Raw genomic sequence first — 18957 nt, 5'->3', positions numbered from 1 at the left:
CAAAATAGAAATAGGGGTCTCTCCAAAAACTGAAATTCCTAGGGTACTTGCGGGGATGCTACCGATCCCTATTGTAGGGCATTGGGAGGCTGAAAGACCCGGCCTCTAGGGAAAATTATGAAATTTCAGAAATCCAAGATGGCGGCCAAGCTATGGGAGATTAAGTTTTTGGAAAAATTTTGGGATATTTTCAATCGCGTTTTTGCTGCACATGGCAACCTCGAAGCTTGTCTCTTCCTACGGACTTGGATAACTCTCAGTAGAAAGGTTTATAAAGCCTAAAAAATTTCCCCGATTTTGGGTTAAATTTGGAGAAAAGTCCCATAAAGTGGGAAAAATTTTTTTCGACATTTTAAATGAAAAAGTCTTGTTGGTCTACCAAAAATCGTCCCCCGAAGGGGTTTAGGTGGATTTTATCGATATTTGCTGGCAACACCCATACAACATGGTACAAATTTTGAAATTGAGATGTAGCTTCAAAAACTGAAATTGATAGGGTACCTACGAGTGTGCTAGCTCAACAGACTGTGCGGCGTCGGATAGCCAAAGGACCCGGCCTCTAGGGAAAATTATGAAATTTTAGAAATCCAAGATGGCGGCGCAGATAGGGGAGTTTTGCTTTTCGGAGAAATTTGGGACATTTTTAAATGTTGTTTTAGGACACATGGCAACCCCGCAGCGAGTCGACTTCTATGGAGAGATGATGTCTCTTGACACAAAGTATTACCTGGTATGAAAATTTTCCCCGATTTTGGGGTATTTTTTGAGACAGGTCCTAAAAAGTGGGAAAATTTTTTTTCGACATTTCAAACAAAAGAATGATGAAAATCTGTCAAAAGTCATCCCCTTAAGGATTTTTGGTGGTTTTTGTCAAAATTATCTGGCAACACCTCAGATCAGTTTTCTTAGGGAATAGTACAAGAAGAAGTCACCGAGGCTCTACATAATGTATGGACGAAATGTTTCTGCTACTAGGGTGAATACGTCAAAAGTATTAAGAAGTAAAAATCCAAAATGGCGGCAGAGATAGGGGAGTTTTGCTTTTCGGAGAAAATTTGGGATATTTTTAAATGTAGTTTTAGGACACTTGGCAACCCCACAGCCAGTCGACTTCTATGGAGAGATGATGTGTTTCCACACAAAGTATTACCTGGTATGAAAATTTTCCCCGATTATAGGGTAATTTTTGAGATAGGTCCTAAAAAGTGGGAAAATATTTTTTGGACATTTCAAACAAAAGAATGATGAAAATCTGTCAAAAACAATCCCCCTATTGATTTTAGCTGGTTTTTTGTCAGAATTATCTGGCAACACCTTACATCAGTTTTCTTAGAGAATAGTACTAGAAGGAGTCACCGAGGCTCTATACAATGTATGAACGAAATGTTTCTGTCATTTGGGTGAATACGTCAAAAGTATTAAAAAGTAAAAATCTAAGATCGCGGCCGAGTTAGGGTACTTAATTTATGTTGACAATTTTAGGGACTTTTTAAAATTCAATTTTGGGGTACATTTAATCCTTGCAGCGAGTTGACTTTTATGGAGCAGTGGGAACTCTCGATGGAAAATATTACCTGGTCTAAAAAAATACCCCGATTTTGGGTTAGTTTCGGAGAAAAATTAAAAAACGTGGGAAATTATTTTTTTCGTTAAGTTGAACAAAACAGTTATGAGCGTTGGTCCAAAATCATCCCCCAAAGGGCCCTAGGTGGTTTTTGTCAAAACCTCCTGGCAACACCATACATCGATTTTCATAGTAAACCGTACTAAGGAACTCCTAGGTGTATGTAACCTGGGCTCTGTGTATATGTTAAAAGTATTTCAATAGGAAAAATCCAAGATGGCGGCCGAATTATACTTTATCTATGATGACAATTTTAAGAACTTTTTAAAATTCAGTTTTGTGGCACCTATCATCCCTGCAACGAATTGACTTGTATTGAGGAATGGAAACTCTCGGTGCGAAGTATTAACTAATTTTCATAGTAAACAGTACTAAGAAACTACTAGAAGGAGTCACCTTAGCTCTGTACTATGTTTGGAAATGTTACTGTCACCAAAGTGGATAAGTTAAAAATATTCAAAAAGGAAAAATCCAAGATGGCGGCCGAGTTTAAGTATTTTATCTCTGATGATAAATTTAGGAATATATTTTGGGGTACCTGGCTTCCCTGCAGCGAGTCGACCTTTATTGAGCCATGGTAGATTTCGATTCGAAATATTATCTAGGCTACAAATTTTCCCCGATTTTTGGGTAATTTTGCAAACCTTAAATGTGGGAAATTTTTTTTCGACATTTAAACATAAAAGTGACGGGTATCTATAATAAATCTCATCTTAATAGTTTTATGCAATTTTTTGTAAAATTAGGGGGCAACACCATGCATAGATTTTCGTAGAAAGTAATATTTACTAAGGAACCGACCGAATATTTTAAAAGGACCGTGTCTCTGTACAATATATGGACGAAATATATCTGTCGTCATGTAATATATACGTCAGAAGTATCAAAATGGAAAAATCCAAGATGGCCGCCGAGGTTGACTTTGAACAAAATTTGGAAGATTTTTTTATTTTGGTACATGGTAACCATGCAGCGAGTCCGCTTTTATGGGATGGCATTGAATCTTAGTATTGCCAGCGCTAAAAACTTTCTCCGATTTTAATATTTATGATATTTTAATTAAAAGAGTGTTGAGTGGTTATTATTTATCATAGGTCCTTTACCTACGATAAATAATAACCCTAATGCTTTTATCAAAATTATTTGGAAAACTTTACTATGAAAACCGATGTAAGATGTTACATCGGTTTTCATAGTAAACTATTAGAAGGAGTTGACAATGTATGGACGAAATGTTTTTGTCACCCGGGTAGCTAAGCCAAAATAAAAAAAAATAAAAAGTCGAAATGGTATATAGAATGGTAGGTTAGGTTAGGTTTTGTATTGCGACTCTTACAGTAGAAATTATGGCCTCAGAATAATATAGTATACAAAAAGGTAGGTTAGGTTAGGTTTTGTATTATGATTTCTACATTAGAAACTGTGAACCCAAATTAATATAGTATACAGAAAGGTAGGTAATGTGAGGTTTTGTATTGTGACCATGCAATAAAAATTAAAGCCATAGGTCGAAATGGTATATAGAAAGGTCGGTTAGGTTATTTTGTATTGCGACTCTTACAGTAGAAATTATGCCCTCAGAATAATATAGTAAACAAAAAAGTAGGTTAGGTTAGGTTTCGTATTATGATCTCTACATTAAAAACTTTGACCCCAAACTAATATAGTATACAGAAAGGTAGGTTAGGTTAGGTTTTGTATTGCGACTCTTACAGTAGAAATTATGCCCTCAGAATAATATAGTAAACAAAAAGGTAGGTTAGGTTAGGTTTCGTATTATGATCTCTACATTAAACACTTTGACCCCAGACTAATATAGTATACAGAAAGGTAGGTTAGGTTAGGTTTTGTATTGCGACTCTTACAGTAGAAATTATGCCCTCAGAATAATATAGTAAACAAAAAGGTAGGTTAGGTTAGGTTTCGTATTATGGTCTCTACATTAAAAACTTTGACCCCAGACTAATATAGTATACAGAAAGGTAGGTTAGGTTAGGTTTTGTATTGCGACTCTTACAGTAGAAATTATGCCCTCAGAATAATATAGTAAACAAAAAGGTAGGTTAGGTTAGGTTTCGTATTATGGTCTCTACATTAAAAACTTTGACCCCAGACTAATATAGTATACAGAAAGGTAGGTTAGGTTAGGTTTTGTATTGCGACTCTTACAGTAGAAATTATGCCCTCAGAATAATATAGTAAACAAAAAGGTAGGTTAGGTTAGGTTTCGTATTATGGTCTCTACATTAAAAACTTTGACCCCAGACTAATATAGTATACAGAAAGGTAGGTTAGGTTAGGTTTTGTATTGTGACCATTACAATACAAAGTTTCGCCACAGGTATATATGGTACACGTGAAACAGAAATTCACTGTTACAATAGGAAGTCACCTAATCGTATCAAAACAGACAACTCTACTTTCCAACCAAGTCTATTCGAAAAGAAAACCGTCTTCACAAAAAAAATCAACGACAACGCCTCGCGGGCCTCTTGAGGCCCGCGCACACACGCACCCTCTAGTATTAATATAGAAGTGAACGGAGTGCTGGTAGGTCGCAATGAAGAAGTATAGATTAAATAAATATTATAATAGGATCATTAAATATTACTGATATTATCTATAACACCGGATTATCCGCAACACCGATTTATTATATTTACATTAATAGGTACTTGACAGAGTAATAAAATAATCTATCTTATCTAGATGTATCTAAGTGTATCGTTTCTGCGTCACAGTCAATGAAAAAAAATACAAAATATAGTTTTCGATTTAAAAATTGCTGTTATACTGGATTTAATAATTCCGTGTTTCAGAAAGATTTAATTGTAATTAATGACTTGAAAAAATATGATTTTGAATATGTTTTACAGCATAACTGTCGATGGTGTGGTGAATGAAACTCTTGACATGTCCACATTTCGGTCGGCATATTTGAATACAATATCTGAGGAAGCCCTACCACTGTCTCCAGGATTATTTATTGGTTTAATATCAGTTCAATAAAATATCATGTGTTCTTTTCACTGGAGAGTCTTTCAGAAGGATAAATAAATTAACACAGTGTTTTATTTGTCTCGGCCAGATTTGAATTCACGAAATCTCGGGCAAAATTCAAGGTAGTAAACCACTAGGCTATGACGCTCTCACGCTAAGTCTATCATAAACAAGACGAAGTAATGTGTGAGACACGTGGCAGGAACGCAATGGACCTGCAAGTTGATGTCTATATGATACGCAAGTAAGGACGGGAAGCTATAATTTATGGAAATAAATGTATTTAAACCACAAGACCTTGCGTTCAAATTATCACAGTTATTCACGATGCAATAATACGGGTTATGATAGTTATATAAAGATGCAAATTATTTGCTTTCACTGCATCACATCGCATCGTGACTTTATCTAAACTTTTCGTAGTAAATAGAGGAAAAATTTGTTATTTTTCTGCACCGTCAATATATACTTCTATCAAAGAATATTTTAAAAAATCTTTCGCATAAAGAAAGCTAAATTATCAGCAAGTAACAAGGGTTGTATTGTTAAAAATATCCAACTTGTATAAATACTGGTAATATGTATGTGAAAATAAATAAATAAAAAAACTAGTTTATTTCTATTCAGTTTATCCATTAGGAAAGGCAAAGAAGACTGTATCCATACAGCCTCTGTTTGATGTCTGTTTATATTTTTCATTTAATTATTTTTTTTATTTAGGATTTTAAATTATTCTTACATGTTCTATTTATGTCTATACCTGTAGGTATAGAATGAAAAACGTTCTTGATAAAACATTTAATATACATAAACAGTTTTATATAGTCTAGTGACATAATATGTAAATTTTATGGTATGATACATATTTAGTCTGTGGATAGTCCAGTGCAATAATCCGGAAGTGGTTTACTGCGGTGTTGGAACTTCATACCGTTAGTGACCGCGCGAACTCCAGCCGGTAACTTTTTGCTCTCTTTATAAAGGTAAATCACATTCCATTGACACTGAGTGGAATATATACAGATGCCTTAGTAAATGCCTTAGTAAAGTACTTGTTGGAATTTGTCAACTTGTACAGAGATTCAATAAAAAAATATTAATATTTAAGCTAAATCTAACTTATATAACTCAGAAAAAAAAGATTAAGTATTTCGAGTATTGGAACCTGCAAGTAATTTAACACTGATTTAAACTTTTATCATGGCTATATATAACTGTTAATTAATACTATTTGTTAGTGAAATACAATTATCGTATATAGGTATCATATATATATAGTAATTCAACAGTTCACTGATTTTTACAAACGGAATTTATAGAAAAAAACAAACGATTTTGTTGGATTAAAAATAAACTACAATAAAATAATTTAAACTATGATTATAACTGGCACTTGATGTCAAATATTGTTTCGATTTTTCTTACAAATATTTATATTCCAATACCCATTCAATATCTAAGTTGATAAGTAGCAGGTAGGAACTATACACTTATAATAACAATTATTCTATTACATATATATAACATCTCCTAGGTCGACAGAATGAAGAGATAGCTCGACATGTAAAAACCATAAACTGAGAAAATTCTAGGTAATTGCTATTTTACGATGCATGTCTGTGCTACTTGGAAAGTGAGTGAAAGTACACCGTAGACAAGTAACTACTTGGAAGATGTAATACGTGGCAGGAATATATTACATGTATAGGTTCTACAATTTTTTTTAAATAACGTACAAGTGGGTATGGTTGGGGATCATTAGCAATAGGGACTGGTGGCACAGGTATTAGCAATCTTATCGAGTCGATTTCCGCGCGGTCCTTCCTAAAAAATGTTGTGATGAATTCCTAGTGAATTCACCATCATGGCTTCACTGATCTCATCACATCATTATTTCGTCAGAATATACCAATTTCGCGTTGCACTATAAAAAATTTCTATGTGGCTTTTTCTATTATTATATGTTTGTATAATTTAAAGTTCCGGGGAAATTTAGTCAAAGTAGTTCCTTATTTATTCCGAGAGAATAAAAGTGATAACTGTACGACGTAACAAACAGATTTAAGTAACCGTTTATAATGAGTCAATAATGTGAGTTGATTTTTTTGTGTAGGCAAAACGTTTCGTTATAAATTTAATTGAACCGTTTTTATTTTTATGGGCGTTTTTAAATTATTAATAATAATAAAGAAAAGAGACAATATTTTTACTTCTATTTTTGCCCGTAGTTTCGCTCTTGTTCTTTACTTAGTTCATATGAAGGATTACTTACGCATGACAGGGTAACAGACAAATTCACTTTTACATTTAAAATATTAGTTTATTCTTAACCACTAACTTGCCATAGGTAAACGTGTAATATATGGTGCATTGCCTAATTAGTAATTATCTACTTGACAGTTCATAGCATAAACTGTATACTATACTGTGTGGTAAATATCTGGATTATATTATGTGTACAATTATTTGTGATTGATATGTAACCGTTAATTTATTGAGATACCATGACATATCTCAAAAATTAAGTCTCTCTCTCTATATACATGTCAATCATTAGGTTACATATCAATCACAAATAATTGTACACATAATATAATCCAGATATTTACCATGATACTATAATATTTTTATATGTGTCAAAATAGTTTAAAATATTACCTGGGCGTGAGTGAGTATGTGTGTGTGAGTGTTTATATTAATTAAATTATTTAAGTTATCTTATATTTTAAGTTATAGATAATTATCTATAACTTAAATTATAATTAGTGTTAAATGTTAGCAGGAGATATTCCAAACCTGATATCTATGCTCTAAAGAATGATCTACAGTATGAAGTGATTTATTATATATTAACCTAAGACTGTTTTGCAGGCTGAGTCGATTTGGTAAACACCTGACATTTAATCGATAGTACCTATTTGCCCTTTTATGACATTATAGACGTGTTGCCTCATTCCAGCCTCGTCTTTACATTCCTATATTATTAAATATCAATATCGAGTTTGAATAGACCTGATTTAATAAATAAAAAGATATCTAAAATATTTTGCCAAACATTTTGATGACCTTATCTGATAAGTTAGACGGCTAATTCTGAACGTTTTAAATCATATAACGCTATATGGTTATATGATTTAAAATGTAAAGTAACAGGTAACAGGAACATAAAACTTACATATATAGGGGCAATAAAAAAAGATAATTGGTTTTAATATCAAGGTGTATTCTCTAAAGAATACAACATGCTATTACAATCAGTGAGTAGGTGTACTTACCAACTTACCTTTATATAACTTCTGAGCACCCCACAAATAGACAAGATCACTAGCTCAAAAATAAGATAATTGTAACATTAGGCATTACTAAAAAACATTAGTTCTATGCAAGGTTAGGTTTACAGGGTATATATACCACAGAGAGTATATCATAGATAAAATGCAATTAATGTTTTTTTTCAGTTGAACTTTCTTTGTGATTCCCATTATTATACCTTTCCACTGGTTTTAGTTTTATTAAAAGAAATATTGCAATTTGTTTCAGTATTTATACGAGAATGGTACACATGACGAGGGACTGCTTACAAGGGACAAGTTCATGGAGGTCAACTCCAGAATGGATGCCAGACGTGAGTTCCTCAGGAGCGAGTGTTCTAGACTCAGACTGGATAGCTCAAGCCATAAAGCATACGCCTGGGAATATCTTATCAACAGACAATACCATGTGATATGGTAAGATAAAAGATACTCTGAAATATATTAAAATCTAACTATATTCATTCTTATCCCTTATTTCCATCTCTTTTAGATATTTTTTAATATCTAAAAATTGCCTATGTCCTACCTATTTCTTTCGTATGACAGATGACATCAGCCTCTTACTCTACAACACAAATACCACGACTATTATGAGAGCTCATAGAATAAGATGCATTTCTCATGATACAATTCTTCGTATCAAATTTCATTCAGTCGTTTAGTCGTGAAACGGTAATAAACAGAACGATATATTTTAGCATTTGTAATAATAGTATGGATTTTGCTGGAATAGCAAACAATCTTACGGCCCACCTGAAGGTAAACCACAATCAGGATTACTTGAATAGCAATACCATTCCGGTGGAAAAAGATATTATGTCTCTATATCCTGTAATCTCACACACTTTATCGTAACATCTCACTGCAGTTATTAGTCTCTACAATTTCAAGAGATGACTGTTAGTAGAATGTTTATGAGTATTTCTGTTTCTACGGTCCATTACCCTTTATCGTCAGATATTGAGTAATCAATATGGAAAACAAAAAGCTAGCATCGCATGTAGATAAAAAAAAACCATTTTGGATTTAGGTACTCTAAAATAATAGAGAGATTCTATTTAACATATAAAATTGTATGAATTTTAATAGGTATTATAAATCAACCTTTACAACAATTATTGTATGAGGTTTAAAATATATGAGATTATTTAGATACCACGTAACAATAAAAACTAATTATTGTATACTGTCAAGTAATAATATATAAGATATCTATTTCACTCGATAGATATAAGCTGTACCTACGTATCAGTGCGCTATTTATTTGATTGTAAACCTCTAGTAGTTTATTATGTACTTACGCTTTTGTTGTCGAATGGTGCGCAAAAAATGTGAGCTCAATCAGATGATCAAGGTTGCGTATTTAACAGCCATTTGGAATATCCTAAAGACGAATATACATCAGCTATAATGTAAATACTTATCAGGATTGACGTTAGTAAACCTATCAGATATAAATTCTGGTAATCATGAAACTTTGCCACACATTACTAATTCTTTAAGGGCCATTTGGGTACCTACTAGATAACAGATATAAATATATTTTTTGTTTGTGTATGACACAAACAATCATACTCAGGAATACAAATGTTTACACCGTGCGAGGGATTGAACTCGCGACCGCGAAATAAAGCAATGTGCTAAACCGCTAAGACCATCGAAGTTGTAAATTTTTTATTAGGTATAACAATAAATGAACGATGATTGCCTGCAATAATAAAACTATAATTAACGGGAATAATATTAAAAATCTTTACATTGTAATGTACCATCCGATTCTAACTTAATGAGAAGTGATGTTATCTAAACACGCAATAGATGAACATTGATAGCGGCGTTTTAAACTTAAGACGAGTATACACAGGAAGCATTCGCGTGTAATGTAATGTTTAGCTCAGAAATGTCTATTACTTTAGTAATTAACCCTTTTTTGTTTGTAGAAAAGTCCTCATGAAAGTCTTCATGAGGACTTTTCTCGAAGCAAGAAAAGAAAGAAACTATTGGGGGTATTTCTTGATAAATTCGCTACGATGAAGTTACCGACCTCACTTTACGCTCAACCCATTATCCTGTTCTGTTATTACGCGCATTTAAGAAGTCAGCTTCGGTACAACAATTTTAACTATTCAAAATAATCAAGCTAACTACTACTAGTCTGCAACTTTGGCCGTGTGACTGGCATGAAAATTTATCTATGTTCTTCCCCATATGATACTACATATCCTATTGGTATATACTTAATAATATTTATGATAATTTTTTCAATTATTATTGCCAATAGGTGACAATAATGATGATAAAATACAAAACGTAGTTATTAATATGGAATTCTCAGTGATAACCTAGATTCTTAGAGTTCAAGGTTAACTTTATTCACTTACATTACATAGTTGATCCATTAGGGTCATGTGACGATATCTAATCTATTAGTTGCGAGTGGATCACCTTTGCTTTCTACGACCCTAAAATAGTTACCTTAAAAACATTAGACCCTAATATAACTTTTCTCGAGATGTAGGCATTCTCCACGCAAATTCCAAGAAAAATGTAGGTATAAATGTACCAGTGTAACATTTTCTCACAGACGCGTAGCATACCAAATATAGAAACATTTGTGTAATTAATTACCTAATGTAAGTTACCTCTATTCTCTATAAATAACACTATAATATATTATTAAAATGCTTCTCCGATCAGTCTAACGTACCTAATGTAATATAAATGCTAACGAATCCAATATTTATTAGTATATTTACTGTCAGGGGGTTACCCTCCGGGGGGTTGTTGTCAGGCGTTATTCAGACGCGGGTGGTTCCCCCTGGAAACCACCGTTGTTTCCAGGTGTATTCGGGGTGGTTTAACTGACCTTACTATATGCCCAATCTATCATTCTTCACTGGTACCCCGACAGTGTAAACCATTAGCGCAGACGGGCACACCTACATTATTACTTGTAAAAAAATTTCAGTACATACTAGCCTTTATATAGCGTGCTATATGGAGTAATTACATTGATGTCCAACCCTGATGGTAGCGATTATATGCTATTGTCAAGTAGGTAATTACTTACAGGCCATAGAAATTATGATTGATGATAATAAAAATATAAAAACACATCCAAAAGCCTAATTACATATGAAAATACAATAGATAGATGTTTTTAATAACTACGGTCATAAATATTTTAATGTATAAGTTAATGTTGATGATAATCGGCAGTATACCTAGTCGATACTGGGGACACAGTTATTTTTATACTTTCTCATTGTTATACATATACTTAGTCGTATAGGATCGATGGTGCGTGGGTGATAATATAATGATCTATATCATAGGTATATGATTCAGTGTATTTGCACTTTATTTTTAGTGAAAGTAATTACTTTAATTAACAAACAAAGTAAAAATCTGAAAAGATATTTTGATCATACTAAATAGACATGACCGTGTAGTTTCTATGACGGTTTTAAGATTATTTTCAATTATCCATTTAACTTCTTGGAGATTATTTTTTTAGTTTCATGAGTCACTTGCTATATATAGTTTACGACAAATATTTACATCACGATTTTATTTATTTATATATATTATAGCATAGGATGTACTCCTCACTGTCCTTTCAGTACTGTCATGACCACTATGAAATGCATTATATTGACGTACAAATGTTAGCAATAAAATCAGTTATATAGGTAATTACTTCATTGCTCTGGTTTCCTCCCATTATTTGGGGTCGACACATGGTATGTTATCTTCTACCAGCGATCACTATCTGCCGTTATATCTCAAATTACTCTCCTTTTCTATATAATGCATAACACATCCATATTTTTTTTTGTTGTCCTCTCCTTATACGTCCATTCACGTATGTTTTGATTTGGAAATTTAGATTAACTATACTAGATACAAAGATGCAGTTAGCCAATATAACCCAATTCTAGTTGGCTCAGTTTTTGTTTATTTTAATTTTTGTTCTTTAAATAAGACCTACCTTCTTTGTACATAAACTCTTATCTATTCTTTCCCCTATGTTCTTATAATCTATTAGAAATGTATCTACCTACCTATCAGAATATACCTACTAATAAAATAAAATATCTACACGGACATGAATTCTAGGATGATGGATAGTTTTACCAGAATGCCTCTAAATTAATATTAAGGATAAAAGCACCAAAAACCAACAAATATTTCTGTCTCTACTGACATGACATTATCATATTAGATTAGATATCGTATACGCAGTCAGTTCTAAATCTGCTGTGGGTCTGCCAAAAAATGTCAAACCGATAAATTATAATAGTAATTTGTTTCTCATTGAAATTATGTTTATGTAGACGCCGGATTTACAAAAAAAAAAGTCTACTAATACTATTTTAAAGCTGTTTCGTCCTTGACAATATTATTTATTTATGAGCTCCTCATATTTCGATTTGTTACAAAGCTCCCGTTTACGGGTCGACGTGTAGACTGATAACAGCGTCTAAATATAACTCAGAAATAATATTATTCTTTTAAATATTAGTATTACTATATTTAAAACGTGTCTTTTTTTTTAATTGAAATAAAATTCAAAAGCTATCAATGGTGACTTTAAACGTAACTACCGTAACGTAATTAACGTACTATAAATCTACTACGTGACCTAACTAGGTACCTACAAAACCTGTAGTTTTTTTTAATGAGGAGTTAAAACGTGTGTTAGGTTAATCAGTAAATATCTCTTATCGAAATTATACCAGTACCTGATTTTTTTAAAGTACTGGTATAAGTCCGACTAACCTTTTTAGGTTACAAATTACTCCACATGAATTCCAAATCCTACAATTATAAATAATCACTTGTGTAAACATAACCTCCCTTATGTCTACTGCTATCATTTATTATGTTGTTTCAGGTGCAACATCTTCAAAGCAGCTTCAACATCATGGATGTACAACTTCAATTTGATGGCAAATTACACGGCTGCCTTCCTCGATAAAACGAAAGAAGTGCCTCTAGAGCTTGCTAGAAGGAAATATGCCAGGCCAACGGTGGAAATGATAAAGAAAGCCCAACAAGATTCAATATCATTCCTTATTGTCAGACATCCCCTAGAGAGATTAGCTTCTGCATACAACGATAAAATTGTTCATGCGTGGCCCAAGTCTTTTCACGACAAAATGGGGCAGAGAATAATAAAAAAATATAGGAAGGTGAGATAGATTTTTCTTATTTTTGTCATTTCGATATTTGGATCATAGGTCTTATCATGGGTTACAGTAAGGCATTAAGAATGTGTAGCACTGCGACCTTTGAAGATCTATTGTACTCGCCCTGCTTGGAGTTTGCCACTCATTTTTGTAGGGTAAAGAATTGTAATATATTGTTTTAAAGGCAGCCTTTATCTCCTTAGGACATAGCGTATTATTCTAAAGCAGATACGCAAGACTAATATATATCCTAGTATATTTCATAATAGTTAATCAATTTATAGAGTAACTGCGGAGTAACAAAACATACGAGGAATGTACGGAAAATAGGGATCGCTGTACATACAGTAGAGCATACGTGAATGCGTTAACTTCCGATTTCCGTGTTATCTTTCGCTCTCAAAACCTACAGACTCACTCTGCACGAACTTGGCCATTTTATTATATAACAGTGCATAAAATAAAGGATAGTGAACAACATACTTATACTTTTAGTAGGAGGCTTATCTGTTGTCAAATGCTAAAAGTTTTTCTTAAACTAATACGCTATATAGCGTTTGTATGTAGTATCTGTCTAGTACAATTTATTCATTATTATTTTATTACAGCTATTGGCAAATGTACAACCGGTGCCGACAGAAAGATATCCGGTATTTGAAGAGTTTGTTGCATACGTTTTGGACGAGAGGAAAGCCAAGCGGGCACTAGATATGCATTGGACACCGTACACAGATTTCTGTACACCTTGCAAGTTTAACTTCGACGTTATTATAAAATTCGAGACATTGGACGTGAGTACCTAATACCTATACATATTTTTTTAATAATGGATTACAATATGTAATATTATATTATCTGTGATTACAATGAAATTATGAACCCATTTGCGCTAACTATATATGCTAGCGTCAGGTTATTCAGTTCTTCATTCAAAGGGGCCAACAAAGTGTTATATTATATCACAAGCGGTGGACCTCTCCCTGGACAATTGACAATTCTCAAGCTACGGCAGATCTTGTGTTTTGTTGTTAGTTGTACAACTACTAGACAACTGATAGAAATATTAATTATAATATTAATATTACATCCATAATTATATAAATAATGATACTCATAAATACAAATGTTTGCTTCGTGTGAAGACTCGAACTCGCGATCATCAGAAGTAAAGCCAAGTGCCTAAGTCGTAGCCGCACTATCTATCTAGGTACCAGTTTCCCTTAAATCGATTTTGTAGTTTTTGCGTGTAAGTAAAATCCATACATACATTCTTATTTTTCGCGTTTATATATATTTTTTTTATTTGTGTCAGGAAACAGTGCATACAATGTTAATTAATAATAATCGTAATCAATAATATAGTGTATATGTATCTTAAAGTATCACTAACACCGTTAACAACCAGTTTTATTTATCCACATTACATATTAAACATAACAAATAATATTAGTATAGTAGTAGTTGGACAATTTCTAGTTAAAGAGAATGATGTCACACTGACCATTAATAGGATGTACGAACTTACTATGAATACGAATTGCTTTAAATGAACATTGTCATATGTAAAAATATTATTTTATACTCTTGCCTTGTTTAGGGTTCCTAATCAAAACTTACATTATAGTGACAGTATAGTAGTATAGTGGGGTATCAAATGAATTATGTAACGGTTTCATAGATACATACATACATACATATATATATATATATTTTTTTTTTTTTTTAACTTAAACACACGCATCAAATGCGTACATGCACGCTCACCTACATATCCATCATACATACATATAAACACACTTACATCATACTTGTACATAAGACACACACAATATAGTATATGTTTATTTCAACACCTTTGTTTTTCTTATAATTTAGATTTTTAAATATGTATCTATTGATAAAATATTGTTTATATATATCATGTTCTAATAATTTTCATCCTTCTATAATAAAAGTACATGTATTGGGAAGGAACTGGCTTCTGTCATACGGCTAATGCTAGTTCAGAAGCCAGGACTACACATAAATACTGAAAGGATTGATATTGTCTGGAATGTGTACCTATTGTATAAATAATATTGTAACGATCCTTCTGAATTTAATAAAGATTATTATTATTATTATTATTATATGTGTCACAAACTCTCTTTTTTATGGTAGGTATATAGTTTTTGTCTTATAACGGAAAATGTGTTATAATTGACTCTTCTTGTCTGTATAGTAATAATAAAATATGAATTAATAAAGACAAGAGTGTACGTACATTACAATAAAAGAATAATATTTTTAAATAGCAAACAAAATTACGAGGCCCGATTTAGTAGTCATATTTAGTCATGTAAAGACCGCAAACAAATCTATATGCCAACTTTCGTTTCCAATCAATACTGGCAAAATTATACAATAATCAAATAAATACCTTCAATGTACCAAGCTATGTATAGCCAACTATTATGAAGTATTCTGACGATCGTATTGGTAAATTAGTATATAGTTATAATAACAATAATAGGCAGGACAATTCACTCATCACCACCTAGTCCCAAGCTAAGCAAAGCTTTTGTTATGGTACTTAAACATTTTTAATACATACATAATATACATAAAACATCCAGACCAGTACAAACAATCATGAATACAATTTTTTCTGTCCTGCGAGGAATCAATCGGCGAACATCGGAAGTAAGACGGCGTGCTAAACCGCTTGATCACAGATGTCATTAAATATATATTATACATATATAAATTATATATAAAACGCGTATATGTCATACTATGTAACTCACGCACGACGCCATACCTATTTAGATAGGCATACAGAACTCGATTGGAATGTATGCAATCTCCTATGAACAAGATTTAGCGCTACATGATTAGACTTTAACACCTATGAAGCTCAGGTATCAAAATGGGTCTATAAATTGTAAATATATACCTGCGTAGAATCCAATTCTTCTCAATTCTATTAGATATATACCTAGTCTGGCCATAAATATTGTTGGAAAAATCTTTATTTTTTTCCATTTCGTTAAGCATTTATTACTGTAATGTAACACAAATTTAAACATTAAAACTATATAGATAGAGCTTTTTCGAAATGATCTCCATTAGCTGCAATAAGTCCTTTAAACCTCGAGGACAATTATAAATAGAAGCACACACTCTTCCCTTCCTTCCTAGAAAATTTCTTCACGTCCAATCTTATGGACTGCTTTAGAGACTCTAAATTATCATGGCGTTTATAGAGCAAGCAGATGGATAGTTTCAAAAATTTTATTTAGCTTCACACTTACTTTTTGTAATGCAACCACAGCAGTTAGGTTCTCTTGATTCAAATGTAACGTTTTGTTTATTTTTAATTGTAACAGTATTTATGGCCAAACTATGTATATCTATACATATAAATAAAATTGGAGTGTCTGTTTGTAATATTTAATTAACCGTTTTTTACTACATACATATGAATATAAAAACGGTATGTACCGTTTTACCAAAATAACTTTTATTACAATTTTTGTCTGTCTGTCTGTCTGTTTGTTCCGGCTAATCTCTGAAATGGCAGGATCGAATTTGACAGGACTTTTATTGGCAGGTAGCTGATGTAATAATGAGTAACTTAGGCTACTTTTATTTTAGAAAAATAAAGTTAAATACAGCTAGTTTTATATTATGTTACATATTAGTAGATAAAGATGAAAAGGTTCAATTCCTCACATGTGTATGATTGTTTGTATTGGTGGGTGTGTGTGTATATATATACATACATATATATATATATATATATATATATATATATATATATATATATATATATATATATATATATATATATATATATATATATATATATATATATATATATATATATATATAAAACACTTACTATGATGTACAAGGTTAGTGAGCCAAATTAGAGAGGTAATATATGAGATTTTATCAGTTTTTTTATTTATTCGTATAAGGATAAGTGTTTAATGGTTGGCAACCCTGGAAACATGGTATTTGGGTATTGTTACTATTAACAGGCCTATAAAAATCAGCATTGTTTTCATTGACCGTGAGAAAATACATGACGGTAATTACCTTGGAAATATTTAGAATGTTTTGTGGTGGGTTCTCGGAATGAGTGAGAGCTGTTCCAGAGAAGTATGGGTAAGATAAATAAGAATGATGGACGATGTCAGTTAATTTATTTCCTACTAATTTATCTTTTCCTAATAATATTTTTTTAGACGAACTCTTGAGGTTTAATATAATACACCTCGCCGTTCAATGTTTGGGGGGTTTCGAACCTATGTGGGTTATATGCCTATATATATATATACCCCAAAACACAAACATTTGTATACACAAGTATGTTTTTTATTTAGCCTGTGCAGTTCTAAAGTTTACTAACTCTTATCTGCGACTTCGTCTGCATGTCCGTCTTCGGGATACAATCTAAGTATGTATTAAGTACCTATCTATTTGCACGTGAAATTTCAATAAAAATCTTTCAGCCGTTTAGTAGTGAAAAGGTAACAGGTAACAAACAGACTGCCATATACATATTAATATTTGTACCAAACTGGCTGTTACCGGCGATGACTACTGCATTTTTTAAAACAAAAGATATATTACTCCAGATTATTATTATACTTTTAATACATTTCAGGTTGCTCAATAAGTGGCTCCGTTTAATTTAAAATTATATAGTGCTGTACATTACACAGAAATGGTAATGTCCCTAGTCTATATCTTTATTAATTACATATTGCAGGAGGACCAAAGATTCCTGATCCAGCTAGCTCGTCTGCAAGACGTTGTGAAGCCAGAATGGCGTAACAGCGGCAAAGGCGCTAACACATTACACAATATTAGCCATCTGTACTCGCGGCTGAAGAAATCTCAACTTGACGGCCTCTATAAACTGTACAGGTACATACATTATAATTATTTTAACAAACATTCAACAATAATAGACATGTTTACATAAGAATATCAGGGTTACTTCTTGTAAAACATAGGATGATAGTTCTGCCTTTACATTATAATTATCGTAATTTTGGATGTAGGTACTTGTTGAAAGATTAACGACTATACTTCTGACTGCTCCGTATAGGATAACAGTAGTGAAGGTATTTTATGTTATGTTCATATTACATTAGATTTGTCGTAATTTTGTAGTTGAATATGATTATAAAGTTGTGTATGTATCTGTATAAAACAAAGTCGTTCCCACTGTCTGTTTTAAACTATGCAACGGATTTGATTGCAGTTTTCAAAAATATATAGAGTGTTACAAGAGCATGTTTTATGTAAATATAAGTTAATTTAATATCTATAAAAATATCGATTGAATCGAAAAATGATGGATAAGCTTTAGTTTTTCTGATACCTATTAATCCTTACTTCCTGCTCTAGGTACGACTTCCAGCTCTTCAATTACACAATAGACAGTTATTATGAAATAGTACAAGAGGACGAGACGAGTAATCACGGATGAGCTTCCTATCAAAATGTGAACGCTTCATCATTACGCTGTTCATCGCGCATAGACACAATAACAATAGTCATCGAAACTCGATAACGGAAGAGAAATAATTCATCAATGGCTAGAAGACTGATCGTTAACAAATGGGCTTTCGATCCATTGGCGAGTGGAGAAAGGGTTCGCTTTACGTCAATTTTGTTATTGTCGCGTAGCTAAGTATATTTTGTGATACAGAGTTTTGCCATTAGAGAATTTTCACATACCGGTGTTAGATACTGGTATAGGTATAAACATTAAACATCGATTATGGGAGCTTCTGGCAATAGTTTAGTTGTTAACATTTACTCATATGTA

General features: G+C 32.2%; 1 protein-coding gene across 4 annotated transcripts in view; it reads left to right on the top strand.

The window, feature by feature from the left end:
- The window catches only part of LOC131853884 (carbohydrate sulfotransferase 11), a 54314-nt gene extending 35584 nt beyond the window's left edge, over window positions 1–18730 (top strand). For all 4 annotated transcript variants that reach the window (XM_059204965.1, XM_059204964.1, XM_059204966.1 and 1 more), the window contains 5 exons: window positions 8165–8352; window positions 12836–13133; window positions 13739–13921; window positions 17890–18047; window positions 18534–18730. In XM_059204965.1, coding sequence (XP_059060948.1) covers window positions 8165–8352; window positions 12836–13133; window positions 13739–13921; window positions 17890–18047; window positions 18534–18615 — 909 coding nt within the window. In that variant the 3' untranslated portion in view covers window positions 18616–18730. The remainder of the gene's footprint in view (window positions 1–8164; window positions 8353–12835; window positions 13134–13738; window positions 13922–17889; window positions 18048–18533) is intronic.
- The last annotated feature ends 227 nt before the right edge of the window (window positions 18731–18957 follow it).

This window comes from Achroia grisella, unplaced genomic scaffold, assembly GCF_030625045.1.
Source record: "Achroia grisella isolate CSIRO2021 unplaced genomic scaffold, CSIRO_AGI_Agris_v1 utg906, whole genome shotgun sequence".
Taxonomy (NCBI): domain Eukaryota; kingdom Metazoa; phylum Arthropoda; class Insecta; order Lepidoptera; family Pyralidae; genus Achroia; species Achroia grisella.
This window is presented reverse-complemented; position numbering and strand designations above follow the sequence as displayed.